Source organism: Spermophilus citellus (assembly GCF_964194105.1).
Source record: "Spermophilus citellus genome assembly, chromosome: 2".
Classification (NCBI taxonomy): domain Eukaryota; kingdom Metazoa; phylum Chordata; class Mammalia; order Rodentia; family Sciuridae; genus Spermophilus; species Spermophilus citellus.
Genome location: NC_138183.1, coordinates 1,859,704 through 1,879,478, shown reverse-complemented (window position 1 = coordinate 1,879,478; position 19,775 = coordinate 1,859,704). Strand labels below are relative to the sequence as shown.

Here is a 19,775-nt window from a genome sequence, read left to right as displayed (position 1 = left end):
CAACCACGTCAATATACAATGATCTCAAAATAAAACTGGCCATGATTTTAAAAGGTATTTCATAGAAAAGATATTCGAAAGGCCTAAAATCCGCATTTTAAAATGCCCATCATGTTTAGTCTTGGGGGAAACGCACAGTAAAAGCACAGATAGCACAATCCACCCACCTGGACAACGACAGGGAAGGACTGACAAGCGCCGATGGGAAGGGAGCTCACTGAGCCCCAGCACCCTGCTAACAGGAAGCACCAACGCCACCCCTCTATAAACAGCAGGCCCTTTCCTATGACTTCACACACACACTCATCTCCTGAGCGAGAATGCCATGTCTACCTGTGCAAGACAAATGAAGACACCTGTCCACAAAAATGAAGGTTCATATCCACTTTACTCATCAGAGCCCTAAACTGGAAACCATCCACGTAACCATTATAGGTGAACGGAGAGGTCAATGTGGGCAGGACACAGATGGAAGCCTACTAGGGCTCGCTTGCTCGAATCTCAAATATCCTGCACCCAGTGAAGGAATAGCAGGTCCTCACTGTGTACTTAGATGGCAGGAAACTCCAGAAAAACAGGTCTGATGTGCTGCAAAAGGAAGCAGGTCAGGGAAGCCCTGGGGGACTCTTGGGGAACCTCAGGCAGAGAAAGAAATGCTTTCTCTCAATTGTGGCAGGGGTCAGAGCAGTGTGCCTTCCTTTAAACCCATCTAACTGTATTCTCAAAAATGTGCATCTTAAGGCTGGATGTAGCTCAGTGGTAGAGCACTCACCTAGCATGTGTGAGGGACTGGGTTAGATCCTTAGCACCACATAAAAATAGATAGATAGATAAAGGTACAAAAATGTGTATCTTAGTGCATGTAAATTACAACTCTATAAAAGTGGTCTTCTCAAAGGTACAAAATAAATCTGCATCTTATACCTACAGTGGGCAGTAGCCACGGTACCCTAGCAAAGACTAAACAGTGAGACATCTGTTCCCTCCTCAGAAACTTCCACGGCTCCACTTCACACACAGGAAGGCCCAGGCAAGGACTCATCAATTGATCAATCAGCCACTGGAGCCATTCCAAGGTCTGGCCCAGATCTTATCCAGTCTAATTGTGCTCCAACTGCCACTAGCCTTTCCCTTAGTAAAACACCACAGCCACCGCCATTCCCCTTCCCTGCCCCTGCCCTGGTTCTTACCCACCGGGCCACTCACTGGGTTCCACTTTCTTTAAGGGAACACTGCAGATGCCCTCCAGGGAGGTCTTCTCACTCTTCATATACCCTCCCAGTGGCATCTGCCCCTCACTAGACAGGGAACCACCAGAACTTTCCTTATAAGTCTTTGCATATATGGCTAGCCCAGCATTACCTGAGGCCCGAGAAGCACAGCGGGACCCAAGGTCACAGCACACGCTCCTCATCTGAACAGACCCAAGTCTAATTTTGACTGGTCAAGTCTGCAGTACCCAGGGAATACTCAAGCACACTAGCTTAATGGTCTGACTGGTGATGGTTCAAGGTTAACCACTGTTTTCAACCTCCTGATGGTACAAAGCAGCATGCATTCAGCAGAAATTGTACTTTGAACTCTGAATTCTGATCTCTTTGGGGGCTTAGCAAAATGACAATCATATTCCCTCATGATTCGGGACCACAAGGACCAGAATCACTACTCCAGTGTGCTGTGCTGCAGACTATGACAATCAGGAGGTTAGGTGTATTAAATGTGTTTCTGACATCGTGATATTTTTGATTTATGATGGGCTTCATGTGGACCGAAACCACCATAGGTGAGAAGCACATGAAAAAGAGGCCTAGCATGCTCTAGGCCTTGCATTCCATCCCCAGCATCATTTAAAAAAGAGGGCCAGGGCTGGGGTTGTGCAGCAGTAGCAGAGCACTTGCCTGGCATGGTGAGGCAGTGGTTTGATCCTCAGCACCAAATACAAATTAAAATAAAGGTTAAGCTCTTTAAAAAAAAAGGGCCAGGTGGGAGCTCAGAAATAAAAACTCAAACATCGGGGCTGGGGATGTGGCTCAAGCGGTAGGGCGCTCGCCTGGTGTGCGTGCGGCCCGGGTTCGATCCTCAGCACCACATACCAACAAAGATGTTGTGTCCGCCGAGAACTAAAAAGAAATAAATATTTAAAAAAAGAAATTCTCTCTCTCCTCTCTCTCTCTCTCTCTTAAAAAAAAAAAAAAAAAAAAAAAAAAAAAACTCAAACATCATCTTTCTGTATAGGTCAAGAGAAGCCATAAGAGTAGAAAACTCCATGACACAAAGACTCTAACTAGTACTGGGGTATACCTAGGTGGTATAGTGCTTGCTAACATGCAAGGAAGGCCCTGGGTTCCACCTCCAGCACCAAAAATAAATAAAATGGAATGGAAGGGAAGGGAAGTGGGAAGGAAGGAAGGAAGGAACGAACGAATGAACAAACCAAGAGCAGGCCTGTAACCATTCCCGCCAAGGGTATGATGGTCCCCATGTTCAGCCAACACTGCCAACCCAGCGGCCCTAACGCAACCTCCCACACAACTGTCACAATCCAGTCTCCTGGACTCTGCTTTCATAGTGTCTCCTGGCTCAATCCACCCCCCTAATTTGCTGTGGCTTTTTCAGCCTCAGAGACTCAGTTCCCAGATGGTCCACCTGTCCATGGCCTCCTCCCACTCTGACCTGCTAAAAACATCTTCCCAGGCACACACCAAACAATCCCCAGGCAGCCTGAATGCCATAAACAACCTGGCCCCAGACTGTTTCCAACCAATCGCCTACTCTTTCAATCCACCAGTTTTGTGGACTTGTCTGCCTCAACAAGATTAATCCACTCAGTGCCCCCAAAACACTCTGCCACCACAAGGGTGCAACCAGATACCCTCCCCTGTGTCCCTGGGGGCTACCCAAGCCTTCTCCATCCTTCAAAGCCTGTTGTCCCGGCACCCTCCCACCCCATGCACCTGGAGGCTCCTCTTTTGCAGCCCCCAGTCTCATCATGCAGTCATCTTCTAACCCCTGCATTATTCCTGTTTCCTCTGTGTCTGTCCATATTTTGTGGGGACTTTAATCAACAAAGCAGGAAATAAAAATCCCCCTCTGTATTTCCTATAATAAAAAACAATGCACAGGGTGGCCATTCATTTGTCATTGGTTATGACTTGACACTGGCTCCATTCTGGCCACCCTAACGATGAAAATGACAGCAATCCATGCTTTTCCACAGTACAGCTAGGTGACGGGGAAGGGCGCTGGCACACAGCACTACCAGGCCACACGAACAGTCCATGGCAGAAGGCCATGAGCAATAAGAACTAAAGGCCAGCCCTTCAGAGACATCTGCCCAAAGCTTATACCCTGAAGCACCATGAGGCCAGCCCTCTAGAGAGTCACTTGAACTTAAAGAGTTAACTGACCAAACTCAAAGATGGATTTACGTTCTTGGGCTAATACTTCACTTAGGCATCAGGCTAGGAAAGAGACCATGTACAAACTGACTTATCTTTGAAAATATGAATCCACCCGCTTCTGGCCACCAGGACAGAACTACAAAACACATCTTCCCCTTCCCCCATTCAAGAAGCACCTGAGCACCCAGCAAGGTGGACACAGAGCTCCAGGCAAGACCAGGACTCCAGCCATGCACAGCTGCACACATAACCAGACAGGCAGTTCTCAGATGCCACTCAGAGGACCAGCCACTAGCCCTGCAGCCTCAGTTCCACCTAACAGCGCTCATTTAAACCTAGCCCAGAAGTACTCAACTCCTTTCCAAAAACAACAAAGGCTATTTAAAAACACAATCTAAAGTAATAAACCCATAACCTAAACAAATAATCACCTGGAAGAATTTGGCAATATGCTTCTGAAACTGTCAGGAGAAGGCTGCTCCCAGGAAGACGAGCCCCAGTCCAGGGACAAAGCAAGAGAGATTCCACACCAGCTCTGGAGCTAGAAAGGGGCTGGGGGTGGGGGGGGGGCTGGGGTTGTGGCTCAAGCAGTAGCACGCTTGCCTGGCATGCGTGCGGTCCGGGTTCAATCCTCACCACCACATACAAATAAAGATGTTGTGTCCGCCGAGAACTAAAAAATAAATATTAAAAAAATTCTCTCTATCTCTCTCACTCTCTTTTAAAAAAAAAAGAATTGTAGTACATTCTGCTGTCATATATTACAAAAAAGAATGTTTATCTAAAAAAATTAAATAAAAAATAAAAATCATACTAATGAGACAGTTACAAATTAAAAAAAAGAAAAAAAAAAGAAAGGGGCTCCCGGCACTGAGCTCCTTTTGACCAATATCACGACAACAAAACAGCAAGCAACCCCCTGGAATTGATAACGAAGGGGTTCTGCCCCTGATTGCAACTAAACAAACCAGGGTCAAAGCTACTTAATGCCTATAAGATGAAGCAGGCCGCAGCAGCTCCAGCACTCTCCACGTACGTATGAGCTGGGCCCAGTTTCACAAGCCACAAAGCACATGCGACCTCACTCCACACGTGCCTGTCAAATCAGCTGTTTAAATGACTCTAGCCAGAGTGGGAGAGCAAGAGGGAGGGAGCGGGGTGCAGCATTCCCCACCACAGGGACCCTGGGCAGGTAGCAGCCACTATCTAGCCCAGTGGGTATTGGTAGGACAGAAGGCTGAGCTGCCGCCCAGTGCCAGGTGTCAGCAGCTCAGCTCCAGGGCAAAAGCACATGGGTTTCCAAGGAGCTACACAGAAACCTTGCAATGACTGAGAGTCAGATCAGACACAGAACTGTCCTTGGGATAACAAGATCTGATGTCCCCCACTGTAGGGCACATGTGAAATGCACAGTGGACTGGAATTCTACAACCCCAGTCCAGCACTTGATTCTGTAAAGTAAATAGCATTTGGAGTCACCCTTTAAACTTGTTACTAACTTATTACAATTTTCACCCTAAATGTTACCAGACTCCTCTTCTCTTAGACTTGTTTAAGTGAAGAATTTTCAACATATCCAATAAGTTACTTCTAAAAAATATTAAAAGACTGACAATGAAACATGAGAGTTACCAAAAAAGAGGGAAGTGGATCTACAAATAAAAGCACAGGACAGGACAGCCCACGAGTCTTGGCTGTGGCACCAGAGCCAGATTAAGCTGGAGGAAATATTTCGGCATAATCCAATGCCTGAGGCCTGGCAGGGTGAGCACCAGGAGCCTGCCACTGACTATACAGATGGCAGCCAGGTGCCCAGGGACACAGAACCCCAGAGGCAAACCAAGAAGGTGGCCTTCACAACCAGCCCTAGAGTTTGGCATGCTTTCAATTCCTACACAAAAGGAAAGCTGGTTTCACTTCACAGCCTAAGAAACAACTGTATACCTTTAAAACACCTAAGCCACTTCTCCCAGCAAGCCTGCCTACACTGACTAACCACTGAAGCGCCCAGACTGAAAGTGTCGCTTCCAGTGAAAAGCACGTAAGCTGCAGAGGTAGTGGAAGATAACAAAGATTCACCCCTGTATTAGGATCAAAGTTTGAGGGGAAACAATCTACACATCCTGCTAAAATCACCTCCCCACCCAGTTGATGGAAGACACAACCCCACACCAGCTATAGCGAAATGACACCCCAGCTGGGACCCCCTTGACTACAGCATACATAAAATCCCTTCAACTGAGCCACGGTGAGTTTCCTTGGTCATCTGAATTGGGACCTTTCAAATTTGTAAATTTAAAGAGAGTTTCCATTTTTTTTTAAAGTACGTCTACTCCCCTTCAGAACAGAAAATTTCTCATTGAGCAAAAATGGATGGAATACGTATCTCCTAAAGCCAGAGTGATATGCACTGTTAGCTCAAGTCCTGTCTCCAACTGGCACAGCCATCCCAGCTCGATCCCAGGACAGAAAGTACCTGATCTTCAGTTACTACCAGTGTCTCTAGTCTTCACATGCCCACCTCCCAATAATTCCAACTTACAGCCCAGTGCAGGTTTTTTTTTTTTTTAACATCTTAGTTTTCTGTATCATTGTCAATGTTAAGAGTTGGTAATATCTCACTTTTTTTTTTTAGAGAGAGGAGAGAGAGAGGAAGAGAGAATTTTTTTAATATTTATTTTTCAGTTTTCGGAGGACACAACATCTTTGTTTGTATGTGGTGCTGAGGATCGAACCCGGACCGCACGCATGCCAGGCGAGTGCGCTACCGCTTGAGCCACATCCCCAGCCCCCCAGTGTCAGGTTTTGATTCTCTCTCCAATGAGGTAGAATACCCAAGAGCAACTGGTACTGATAAGCTAGACCGACCAGATACAACCTTCAGAGACAACACTTACCTCTGGATAGCTAACAAGATCCAAGATGAATGCCAAGACTGAACGCAATAAAACAGACACTGGCCTTACCAACAAATTGAGAGCGCAAATGACGGAAGCCCCTTTTGTTAAATATTTGTGTCTAACAATTTATCAGCAGAGCCTAAGCAGGCACAACCTCAAAACCATAGAGGTGAACCTTGCACACAGGCCTGTAAGTCATGCCCAAGAACTGACCAGGTTTAACAACAAAACCTGGAACTAAGCAGCACCCATAATCGTCAGAGTGGCACATGGTGGACAAGCCTTGGTGAAATATTACACAACGTGGAAAAAATTCAGTGAGCCTGGATGAAGGAGGAACCTAAGCACACATCGTGGAATACAGATGCCTCAGAAGACATCACTGTGGAAGGCACAGGAGGGGCCAGCCAGCAGGGGTGCCTGCAGCCACTGTGTGGATGGTGCCCAACACCCAGCGTCACTCCAGTGTCATTTTCTAAGGTGTTCCATGTACATTTTATCAATTCCACTTAAAGTCAGGTATGTGGCAGCATTTTTCCATCACCATACAGAACCTGAGGGAAATTCAACATAACCAGGGAACAATGATTGTAAAACTGAAAATTCTAAAAGAAAGGAAAGAATTATTTTCCAACTGCTACTTACACAGCACAAAAACGAGTTTAAAATAAAGCTGTGGGCTGGCTCAGTGGGACAGCGCTTGCCTAATGTGTGAGGCACTGGGTTATAAGCACCACATATAAATAAACAAAAAAAGGTTCACTGACACTAAACAATATTTTTAAAAAATAATAAAGCGGTGTATTTAATCTGAGACTCACAAAACGTGTTTGTGCTTATGACTAACCCGAGGCGGGCTGAGGCACAGGCCACTGTCACATCGAACGCCTGCTCAGCAAGTTCTCAAAACTGGTCAACTAACCCTTTTCTCCAAGGGCTACCTCTGCCCTTCAGTCTTGCTCTAGAATCATTTATCACCAGAATAAAATCAATTAATTCGTGCTTCAAATTAAGAGGCTTACACCAGTGTTAACCCCTAACTTTGGATTGAAACAAAGCACCTAAGGTTAATAGAGGAAGCCAGGAATCAAGGCACTGCCGCACCACCTGGTCTGCAAAGTTCCCGGAGCAGGAACCAGACCGCCTTAATCCACTAAGCACCTTAGGCCTCACCAAGAACTCCGTCACAGGGTCACCCAGCTCCGCGACCAGAATTACCGGAGGGATCGCTAAGATCCATGCAATCCGTGCAAGGCCCAGCTGCGGGCCTGGGAGTCAGCGGCCCATGATCTGCAACCACCAAAACCGGTGGCGAACGGGTCGCCGGGGCGTCCAGGGCGTCCCTCTGCGGCGAGCCTCGCAGTAGGAGCTCTGGCCACCGCTCGGGACCGCGGCCAGCAGGCGGCCGGCGCCCCCCGCGCCAGGCGCCCTCCGCCCGCGCCCCCCGCCGCCCGCCGCGCACCTAGCCCGTAGGCCTTGGCGCAGATCCACTGCAGGTTGGCGGCGATCTTGGCCCGCGCCGCGTCGTAGCGGTCCAGCGGCACCAGGTCAGCGCCGTCCGGCGGGGCCTCCATCCTCCGCCAGCCTTCGGCGGCGGGGCGGCCTCCCGCGTCCACCATCTGCAGACAAAGGCCGCGGCGGCCCGGCCGCAACAAAGGCGCCGCCGCCCTCCCGCGCCGGCCCGCCGGGCGCACGGCCCTCGCCTCACGGCCGCCGCCGCCGCCGCCGCCCGAGCTGTTGTTGCATGATGCGGGCGCCGAGCCCAGGCCGAAGAGGCGCGGAGCGGGCCGGCGAGGATGCGGAGGGCGGGCGCGGGCCGGGGGCGGGCGCGGGCCGGGGGCGGCGGCGGCGCGTGCGCGGCCCCGGGAGGCGGCGAATGAGGCGGCGGCCAACGGGCGGGAGCGAGCGCACCGCCGCTGCCTGGCGCAGGCGCACTGAAAGCCTCAGCAGCCCCGCCCCTTTCCGCAGGCGCAGAGCGCGCCGCCCGCGGCCCCGCCCCCGGCCTAACCCTGACACCCCCGGCGTCCGCAGGCGCAGTAGACAGCCCGAAAGCCTGCCCCGGCCCCACCCCCGTCCGCAAGGGCACAGGACGCGCCTGAGGCCCCGCCCCCGTCGTCAAGCACAAGGGAAACACCTGAAGCCCCGCCCCCAGCCGCTGTGGGAGCGCGTAAGTCCCCGCCCCCGTCCGCCAGCGCGTGGCACGCGCCTGAAGCCCCGCCCTTCCACCCCGCCCCCAGGTACCTTACGCACGCGAGGCCCCGCCTACAGTCCCGCCCCCAGGCGCAATGGGAAGGCCCGAAGCCGGGTCATTCGTCCCCGCCCCCAGGTACAGTGGGACGGCCTGAGGCTCGGTACCCTCCACCACGGCCGGCTCGGCTCCTCCAATTCGCCGGACACCAACTCTCTTGGACAGCGCCTTCCACTGCCCATTCTCCGACGTAGCTGGGTGGGGACCCCAACGGTGCTTGAAGCTTGGGGAGACTTCGAGCCCCCCAACTGGACAATCCGGGTGAGCCTACCCCCAGGTGGGCAGTTGTGTGGCATCCCACGTAATCTCCAGGTCCAGAGGCGAAGACGGCGTGCGTCTCCCTCCCCAGCGGGCGTGGCTTCATCCTCAGCCAGGCAGGGTCTGGACGATCCGGGAGTCAGTATCCTTGTGAAATGAGTGCTGACCTCGAAGAAGAGCTGGCCCACGGGCACCAGCCCCAGGAGATCAGAGGACACGCAACGCCGTGGAGTGGCCACTTGGCCCCCTGCCTCCCTGGATCTGAGGTTCTTAACTTATGTGGACTTGGTAGAGCCCTCCTGTATCAGAAAGAAGGCTGTGCTGAAGTGGACCCCGTCTTTCAGATGCTGTCCAGATGACGTAGGGCTCAGGAGCTGAGAGTCCAGGCAGAAGAGGAGTGACCCGCAGTACACTGGGCGGTGATGGGCATCAAGAGGTAGATAGAACCCGTCCACCGAGGAAAGCCCTACAAGGGGACATTTACTCCCAGTCAGCGGAGGAGGTGAGGAGTAGGGGGGACAGCAGATCCTACAGGGTCAGAACCTTGTCCTCCTCTAGGTGAGGTGGAGTGCATCAAGGGATTTTGAGCAGAGGGAGGAAGGATTCTGAAGGGTGAAGCAGGCGTCACTGACAGTGGGACAAATGGTGAGAAGGAAAGAGGTCAAGGAGGACCTGCGGTGCTTGCTCAAGTGTTGGGAACCAATTGAATAGTTCATATTGTTTCTCAGTGGATTTCCCAGCATTTTCTGAACACGGAGCTTGTCTTCTGTGAAGGGAGCTTACCTTTTTCCCAACCGAGGGAGGGGGGTGCTTTATTTCTTCTTGCCTTAAGACCTGGCTTGAAAGAAGCTCCAGCTCAGGGTCAAGTGGGAGCGTGAGAGCATATGTCCTTATCCCATTCCTGATCTGGAGGAGGCATCCCACTTATCACTATGATGCTGGCTGTAGGTTTTTCATGGATGCCCTTTATCAGACAAAAGTTCCTCTCTATTCCCAGGTTGTTGTTGGTTTTTTTTTTTTTTTGGGGGGGGGTGGTGTGTGTGTGTATGTGTGTGTGTGTTGCTGGGGATCAAACCCAGGGCCTTGTGCGAGGCAAGCACTCTACCAACTGAGCTATATCCCCAGCACCTCCAGGTTATGTCTTTTATCATGAAACATGGTTGGATTTTCTCCAGAAAATCCAAAATACTCTTTTTGTATCTATCTCCCCCCACCATCCTGTTACTGTAGTGTATTTTATTGCTTGATTTTCAGTTATTGACCCTCCCTTGCATTCCTGGACAAACTCCCCTTGGTCACGACATAGATTCCTCTTGATATGTTCCTAGGTTTGGTTTAGTACTATTTTGTTGGGTTTTTTTTTTTTTTTTTTGCATCCATGTTCAAAATAATACTGGTTTATAAGTTCTTGTGAAGTCTTCATCTGGTCTTGGTATATCAGTTACTACTGGCTTCATAAATCAGATTGAGAGTGTTTCTCATATATTTCTGGAAGAGTTCTTGAAGAACTGGCATTCTTTGGTAGAATTCAGCATCACAGCCATATGGAAATAGGGGTTAATGGGTAACTTATTATTATTTACTATAGGTCTGTTCAGATTGTTTCACCTTGAGTTAGTTTCAGTGGTTAAGTCTTCCTAGGAATGTGTCCATTTTATCTAGTTCCCAGGTTTGGGGCCTAAATAATTCTGATACCTGAGAAATCCTTAACTAAAATAGGAAAGGCCAGAGCAGGGAAGTGGGGCAGAATCAAGAGTTTTTAGCATGATTTTGGATTTGGGGATGACCTAGCATCCCTGGAAAGCAATTCTGTGGGAGGGTGGGGACAGAGGAGGATAGAATCCCCACAATGAGTGTGCAGCTTCCTTCCAGGAGTTTCACTGTGGAGGAGAGCAGAGAAGCTGAGCTGAACCAAGGGGAGGACAGGGTGCAGAGAGAGGGGTGTGTGTGCAAACTGGACATTCCAGATGCCAGTGGAAACCTGATGACAGAGGCGGAGAGTTGCTGGCGCCATAAGACTAGACACGAAACTGGGAGGAGGCCCCTCTTTTTCATCTGGTAGCAGCATGAGAGAAGGCACTGGGACAGGAGGATGGGCTGGGGCGGGAAGCCTGGCTGATTCTGCCCTAGTGGCCCCAAGACTGGCTTAAGGGCACAGCAGGGTACCATGGGTGGCAGGGGACAGGAGAAGGCCTGGGACAGTTAGTTGTCTAAGCTGCAGAGATAGACTATGATGCCGTCTCATTCTTTGTCTTCCCAGGAGACATCTCATAGGTGGACATACCTGGAAGGGAGGCTGATGTGGCATGTGCCCTGAGACCACCAGAGAAGGGCTGAGTCACAGGGCTTGGCCAGGGCAGAACCCTCGAGGGATGTGGAGGGATATGCAGGGGTCAATCGTGACACTGGGCCACATGGGGCAGGGAGCAGGTGGAGAACCTGGCAGCCCAGAGATCCCGTGGGCTTAAGGAACTGCAAAGAGTGGGAACAGAGGGCTCTGGGTCAGAGGAATCATCTGGGCTGCTAGAATTGCATGTTTCCACCTGTTCTGGCACTGGAAAGACAAGCGTTTTTTCTAGATGCCAGTTCTGGCTCATGTGTGCTTTAGGAGTTACCCTTTAGGAAGCTGTCAGCCAGGCCTCTGTACCATGCTCAAGTTTGAATATAGGAGCAGCATTTATCGCTATCATCCAAAACAAACTTGCTGCTAGAACCCAGGACTGGTTTTGTTTATCTGCAGCAAAGGGGCAGTTTGCCAAAGGTGCCATGAAGACTCTGAGAGGATGCAAGGAAATGCCCCTGCCTGCGACCCCAAACATCTTCAGGATGGAACCAAAGCCATCAGCCCAGCAGGAGAGTGACGTCCCAGCCCACCAGTCTGCAACTCCGAGCAGGAGGAGCCCCTGCACCACATCTCTCAAATATTCCAGCAAAGAGCATCCTCTCCAGCATAGGTGAGCTTGGCTGGCTCCCCTGACGTTCCCTTTCCTATAAAGTTCTGGTTCTAGGCTCCACCTTCCATCACATCAAATTTCAAGAGACCCAAATCCTGTTCCAGCCCCTCAGAAAAGAGAAGCACCTGGAGGAGGTCCAGCTTCCAAGCCTCTGCCAATATTCACGCCCCTTGCCTCATGCTCTGGCCAGCTGCAGGCTGCCTTGGAGTTTCCTTATTTATAGGATCCTCTGGGCACCCACTTGACCCAGGATCCCAAGCAAGCTCAGGGGAATTCTAGCCCAGGGCCAGGGCACAGGCCAGCACCTGCAGTGGAGATGCACCCTGTCCCCAGAGACACAGCTTGCAGGAGACGCTAATGTACCTCTGCATCAGCCTGGCAGCTGTCTTTCATTTGCAAAAGTAGAAGTGTCATCTTTGTATTTTTGGTTCTGAATTGAGAGGTATGTATTTTGGTCTTAACTGAAATCCAGCATCATGTGAGAGCACCCTTCTGTGTACTTCACTTTCCTTATAACCAGGGCAGTCTGTTCCTCGAGGTAGACAGGGCTGCCCCCAAGGCCTGGTGTGGCCAGTGTTAGAGCCATCTGCCCAACTGGAAATGCCAGTTGGTTCCTTGTGGGCACAGAAAGGTCATGTAGGAGGGTGGTATGGGATGATTTTCACCCAAAAGGCATGGGGGGTGGGGGACCTGGAGGAACAGGCACAACTTTGAATTCCTTTGAGCTTTTCATTAGTCAGTGATTCAGGAGAGGAGAGGAAAGGCCTTGACTCTCATTGGCAAGTGGAGAGGCAGAGGGCTGGGACAGGATGCTGCTGCTCATGGGAGTGACCTGGAGAGGTTCCTCACACCCAGATGCTCCTGCGTGCAGAGAACGGGCCTGCAGACTGGCACTGTGGTGGGAGTCACACCCCAAGGTGGGCTGTGAAACGTGTGGGCATATGTGCACCTGTGTGCTCATGCACCTGTCAGTACCGGCTTCCTTTGCTTGGCTGTGGCCCTGAAGAGATTTCGGGCCACTCTTGGCATGTTTATGTGAGAAGTTGAATAAGGGAATCAGAGAGGATGGGGGGAGGACCTACCGCCTGGTACCAGCTGTGAGAGCTGACATGGCTGGTTCCCTCAGCTATAAGGGAGCCAGTTCCCCCACCAGAATGGAGACTCTCTCCACGTGAGGCTGGCAAACAGCAGCCTCCAGCAAGAGAGACTGGGCCACACCCTCCTTATTGCCCTCATTCTCCGTGAACCAGGAGTGGAAGCAGCTCCTGCCAGACCTGCACCAGCTCACAGGAAGTTCAAGATGGCAAGGACCCCACAGCTTCTGTTAAAGAGCTGTCATCCCTCGGGCTGGAAATACAGCTCAGCTGGTAGAGCGCTTGCCTCACATGCACAAGGCCTTGGGTTCAATCCCCAGCACCACAGAAGAAAAGAGAAAAAAGAGCTGTCATCCCATAACGAGCATGACACCATCCCCTCATCCTTTCTGAAAAATAAATGACATGTGAGCCTGTGGGGGCGCCATCAGAGCAGAGGCTGCGCTGTGGGATGTGCAGGCCTAGCGATATGGCAGCCACCTCCCAGCCACCTCCGGAGGAATTGGGCAGCAGGAGCGCTAAACCCCTGAGCCTGTGGCAGGGGGTAGGTGTGACTGATGTCCCTACAGTGGACACTTAGCCATCAAACCCAGCGTGCCCCTCCAGATGGCCTGAGGCCAGGGCTCCTCTCAGTTCTGTGGCTGAGAAGGGTCAGCCCAGCTGCAGAGTGTGGAAACAGGACAGGCGCTCCTGCGGCACTGAGGCCCCTCATGGGTGCATTGTCAGCTGGGCATGCTTGCACCCTGCCCCCACGTAGCTGGGTGTTCTCTGGAGTCCTCTCTGCTCTCTCAGGATTCTGGCAGCACCCATGCTTTGGAGCGAGACGGGAGCTTCCCCTGGGGGAGGCCCCATGGTCCCCTGAAGGTGGCTAATCAGGGCTCAGTTCCACCCAAACCAGCCAGACCTGAGCAGCAGGGAGAAATGGGTTCCCCTAGACTCACACACAGACCCCAAAACATCTCTCCCTAAACAATGCACACCAGAACCAGGAGCACCAGTAGGGAGGCAGCGCCCCCGTCTTGTTCCTGTGCTCTGTGCTGAGTGGAAGGTGTATGTTGGGCCCCAAGGACGCCCCCAGGATGGCACCCCAGAGGTGCACCAGGCAGCACCATGTGCGCGGCACTGTGTACAGTGCATGGCCATGGCAGTTTAAAGAGCATATACTTCCCAAATGCTCTGCATGGGTCCCAGGCCTCCCAGGCAGAGTTGAGGGAGCCAGGGAAGCTAAGACAGGCCAGTTGATGCCCCTGCCTTGGTCCCAGCTGCAAAAGGGCCTCACAGAGCCTTCAAGTGGATCCTGGAGGCCAGGTGCACTGGCTCTGGTGCATAAGCTGAGCCCACAGGAGTGGGCAGCCACAGTTCATGAAGACAGAGTCAGATGAAGTTCCTGTGGAAAGAAGGACGGTGGTGACACCTGCATGCCCACGTGAACACACTTCAGGATGAGGATGAGCCGAGCAGTGTTGCTCACCTGCGGTCCCAGCACTCGGCAGGCTGAGGCAGGAGGCTCAGGAGCTTAGGGCCAGCAGAGGTGATAAATTTTATGACAGTTTTACCACAACTTTAAAAATGCATATGCTGAACTGAAAATTCAGGAAGAACTAAGGTGTTCTTGGCTTAGATGTGCAGAACCAGTTTTTAAATTTTCAAACTTTAATAAGTGACTCATCAGATCTGTTTGCCTAGGTGGACCTCTACTTAGTTCTCTGCACAGAGCCTGTCTCCTGGTCCCAGGAGGGCATGTGGCATGCACCAGAGTGGACACAAAGCCCTCACAGCTACCTGGGGCACAGTCCTTGCTCAGTACATGGTGATCACTACAAAAGGTGGGCAACATGAGGCCACAGAGCCCAGTTCATGCAGTCCAGCAGCCCCTTCCTGAGAAGAGCAGTTGGCAAGACCCCTGGGAGACCTGACTCCACCATGAAACACCCCCTCAGCTCTTCACCTGAGGCTTCCTGTGCCCCAGGAGGAAACTGGCATCTTTGGTCTCTAGTGCTTACCATGGTGGTCATCGCATCCACCTACCCATATCCTACCGGGAAAAATCACCCCAGGGACAGAGAGCAGCAGGTGGTTGTCAGCCTGCAGGCCTAGGATACTGTTTGGGACATGCCAGACAGAGCTGCACCTCAGGGACCAGGCCAGGGCAAGCCAGGCTCTGCAGAGCCACTGACGCTGAGGCACCACATGCACACAGCCACTTGGTAGAGCTCAGCCATAAAGAGGTACTCATCACAGAACCCAGAAAGAGCCAAGACACTGGTCCCAGCCAGGACGCTACTCATGACTGGCCTCCAGAAGGCACACCTTCCCTGGCCTTGGCTTCCCTGGCCTGCATCTCAGGATCTGGTCAGAGACTAGCCACCAGGGACAAGGAACATGAATACTCCTGGCAAGCCAAGAGGAAAGTCAGTACCAGGGGTGGCGGCCTCTCAGCCAGAAGGGGCCTCTGGGGTCCAAACTAACCCTTCCAGAGGCCCATGGGGGCTGAAGGGGCTCCTTCCCCGGCCCCAGAGAAGCTTCCACTCACCTCTGTCCTGAGCTGCACTTGCTCAGCCCCCCACACAGACAGAGGTGGAACTTCCCTGTGGGTACCTCTCTCAAGGGTGGGCACCCCTCTCCCCTGCTGCATGCTGTGTCCAGATGTCTCACACTGGTCAACTCATCCAGCCCCACCTAAGCCTCTACCACCTGTGCCACCTGGGAGCACTGCCAGCCTGAAGACTGCTGGGTCACCCAGTCTGGCCAGAAGGAAGCTGGCAAGAGGAACAGGCCAGTGGCCAGTGGCGCTCTCCCTTGCAGCCAGCCCAGAACCCACAGTCCAGACCAGCCTCCCTAGTCCACCTGCTGCAGGCCAGGCCTCCACAGCTCCTCTGCCAAGTGTCACCGAAGGACACACAGGGAGATGCCTCCTGCGCCCAGCACTAGGGAGCTTTAGGGATGGAGGAGACAGCAGTGCTGCCTCTTACTGAGGCTGAATATACATGACACAAAATGTATGATGTTGACTTTTTTTTTTTTTTTTTTTTTTTTTTGCACTGGGGATTGAACCCAGGGGCCCTCAACTACTGAACCATATCCCCAGCCATTTTTATTTTTTTGAGACAAGGTTTCACTAAGTTGCTTAGGGCCTTACTAAATTGCTGAGGCTGGACTTGAACTTGCAATCTTTCTGTCTCAGCCTCTCAAGTCGCTGGGATTACAGGTGTGCACCATCACTCCCAGCTAGTATTGACTTTTTTTTTTTTTTTTTTAAGAGAGAGTGAGGAGAGAGAGAGAGAGAGAGAGAGAGAGAGAGAGAGAGAGAGAGAGAATTTTTTAATATTTATTTTTTAGTTCTCGGCGGACACAACATCTTTGTTGGTATGTGGTGCTGAGGATCGAACCCGGGCCGCACGCATGCCAGGCGAGCGCGCTACCGCTTGAGCCACATCCCCAGCCCTAGTATTGACTTTTCAAGTGTCCATTTACATTGTCATACAGTCATCTCCACCGTGCTTGTCAACTTTCATCCTCCCAAACAGAAGCTCTGTTCCCCTCAACTGGCTGCCCAGCCCCTCCCCAGCCCCTGGTACCCTTCCCCTTCCATTTCCTGTGGCTTGGTGACTCTGGGGAACCTCACATAAGTGGATCCCATGGTAATGTGATGATGTCCTCGAGGCTCAGCCATCCTGCAGTAGGTGCTTGAGGCTGAGGGATCCATGTGGCTGGCCACACACTGCTTACCCCTCATCCTCCCTGGTCATGTGGGCTGTGCCACAAAAGTCTGAGCTACCGAACACTCCTGCTGTGACCACTGTGTACAAATGTCCCTTTGCAACTCCACTTCCACATCTGGCTCTGGATCCTAAGCAAGCCCACAGTTAGTGCTCGCATGCACTGCCACACTGACAACTGTGCCCAGAAAGTGTGCAGAGTAGGGATGGCCTACACTGCTCCCAAGGCCAGTACCTTGCTCAGGAACCCCAGCCAGAGAATGGTTTTACCCCATCTCTGGCCCACATCTGTTGTTGGAGGCCCTCAGGCCCCCCATCTCAGGCACAAACTCTTAGTGCTCCCCCTGCCCTTCCAACCCTCCTGCCCTCCACCTCCCACTTCGCTCTCCACCTCAGCTTTGCCCCTCACGTCTCTGCAGGAGTCTCTTGAGCCACCTCCCTCTCTCTGGGTGGCTCTGCAGCTGTTGGGGCACCACCTGTCTATACATCCAGCCCATGGTGAGGTATGTATGGACACTAGACACCAAGGATCCTCAGGCCCTTCCTGCAAAAGTCACACCAAGCCTCAGTACTAGTCCCACCATCCAACCTTCCACTGGACCCTCCTAATCAGGCCCTGCACCCTCTAAGAGTGCTGAGCACTGAATCTGCCCAAGACTTCTCCCCATCTGGACCATTCCCATGCAGGACACCCAGGGCTGTGCTGGGTCCTCAAGTCTGCAGATGAATAACAGGTCCTTTGGGAAAGATAGGTGAGGCTCAGCCACTCCATGGAAAAAGGCAACCTTAAGACATTGTGCTTCTTAATGAACTGAAGCAGGACATCAGAAATGACACCATGTAGCAGGGGACCCTTCCCAGGGATCTGGGCTCCTTTAGACTTTCCTTTTAGGGGTGACGGGGATTAAACTAGAGGTGTTCTACCAGAGCTACAGTCCTAACTCTTCTCTTTCTTTCTTATTTTGAAGTAGGATCTTGCTAAGTTGCCCAGGCTGGCAACTTGTGATCCCTTAGCCTCAGCCTCCTGAGCCACTGGGATTAGAGGCCTGTGCCACCACACCCAGCACTTCAGAATTCTCTAGGAATCCCTGCTTCTTAAGGGTCTCGTGGCCTAGGGGCAGAAATCTGATGTGGAGGACATGGTGGCCAGCTGCCCACTCCTGCAGGAGCACACTGCATAACCGATTTTCGACAGACCCCTTGGAGCCAGTGTGGGATCCTGCAACCCTAGCCCCTCTTATTCTGCCCCATGATAAACATCTCTCAGCCTCTAACTTCTTCTAAGTCTAAATGTGCAGAACCCAAACCAGATGTGCCTGCCTCATGTTCTGAGAATACCACCATCAGAAATGTGTCTCTGTAGACGTAAGTACTTCGTAATGAAACACACAGTTTCTTAAATGAGCCACCACACTGTAACCGCACTATGGGCCCAGTGTGGAAGCTGGGAAAGTGAACTATGGGAGAAAAACCCATAACCAGGCTCGGAGGGCCAAATGGGCCACAGTGGCAACAGGCCAGGTCCCTGCAGTCTGTGGCACCCAGGTGTCCTGGCCCTTCCTGCCTCCATCCACCGGCTCTGTGAGCGTTTCCATTGCCACCATGGCTGCCAGTCCCAGAACTGGGGAGTCCTCCCTGGAGCTCCTGTATGCCCCCAGCAGCTGAGACAGAGCCCCGGGCCTGCACAGGCAAGAACCACCCATGTCACAAGCCCCAAAGGACAAAGGCAGAGGAGGAGCTCCAAATGACACAGGTGGATATTATTTAACGGTAAGTGTATGCCAGATCATCTGTGCAGGCACAGGCATCTGGGTCCCCAGGCCCACACCCACACTCACCATCAACAGCCACACCTCAAGAGCCAGTCATCCTGTCCCAACTGGTTGAGAGGTCACCTGGCTACGTGTTCTTCCTCTCTGCGTTACCATGACCCCAATAAGCAGGATCAAACAGCATCATCACTGGTCACTGAACTCAACTCCCGGTTCAAGTCGAAGTGCAAAATGCTGCCCTGCACAGTCTGCCCACCCCCACATTAGCCTCCTGAAATGCACCCTAGCCCTCAACAAGGCCTGCAGGACACAGATGTCCACACCAGGCTAGGCAGAGGCTGTACCACGTGCAGGCATCAGGATGACGCCTTGCATACCCCTACCAACTAAGGCAGGCATGTAGACCTCACACATGAGGACAGCAGGATTATATCCCTAACCCCAAGCCACTGGTAGCCACTAGCTGCCACGGCGACTCTTCCCAGAACTCCACAGTGTATTAAAGCCCCACCCAGATTAAAACACAGATCCACAATCCCCAGAGGTTGGGATAAGGGAAAAAATACATGTCCCATGGCCCCAGGCCTCTGAGGGGGTCCAAAGAGTAGGCTGGGAATGCACCAACCAAGTAAGAAGCCACACAAGACCAGTCGGGACCAGCACCCCGGAGGATGCCACGACAACTTCTCAGGGCAGGTCACCACATGGGTGGGCATCAGCTCAGCCACATGTCTATCTCATGGCGTTATGTCCTTGTAGGAAAATGGCCCCAACACAGATCCTGGGGAAAACACACAGCCGACAGCCCCCACACTGGGTCCCACAGACTTCTCAATCACGACTAACCCACAGGTGAACATTCTCTTCCAGCCCCAACATCCACTAAAGGGTGTGACTGGCATGGGAGGACTTGAGGTGGGCCAAACCCTGCTGGCACGGGGCTGGTGGCAGGGTAAGGAAGAGACGATTTCAGATCAGCGAATAGGAACAGGTTCTTAAAGCATCCTGACTCAGCTGCATTGGAGCAGGAGCTCAGGTGAGGCTCCTACCTGGTGCCTACCCAGGCCTTGGCAGAGCAATTGTGGAGGGAAGTTTGAAACCCAGCTGAGAATGAGCAGCTGTGAGCAGCAACGAGCCAAGTTTAGAGAAAGGGAAACTCGGGTCCTTGTTTTAAAACACAGATGGTATTTAAGAAAAAGAAGGAACGACAGACAGCTGGCAACACAGGTGGCCATGGTCCCTGGCTCCACCAACTAGCCCACCATGTCATAGTCCCCAGATCTGCCAAAAAAAATGTGTCTACAAGGGCCCCAGGGAACCCAAGGCACCGACAACTGCCTCAGGTGCAGGCAGTACCCACACTGAGCGTGAGAAGGCGGACATCCAGACAACATGCAGCGCCGCTGAGGGCACTGCAGGAGCCAGGGCA

The 19,775-nt window shown here is 52.3% G+C and overlaps 1 protein-coding gene across 7 annotated transcripts in view; it reads right to left on the bottom strand.

Moving 5' to 3' along the window:
- Positions 1 to 8,175, bottom strand: part of CAMSAP1 (calmodulin regulated spectrin associated protein 1) — a 70,585-nt gene extending 62,410 nt beyond the window's left edge. For 5 of the 7 annotated variants that reach the window (XM_081281487.1, XM_081281486.1, XM_081281491.1 and 2 more), the window contains exon 1: positions 7,764 to 8,173. In XM_081281487.1, coding sequence (XP_081137613.1) covers positions 7,764 to 7,920 — 157 coding nt within the window. In that variant the 5' untranslated portion in view covers positions 7,921 to 8,173. Of the gene's footprint in view, positions 1 to 7,763 lie in introns of all 7 variants that reach the window. The other 2 variants (XM_081281492.1, XM_081281489.1) reach the window with 2 other exon arrangements.
- Positions 8,176 to 19,775: the final 11,600 nt, after the last annotated feature.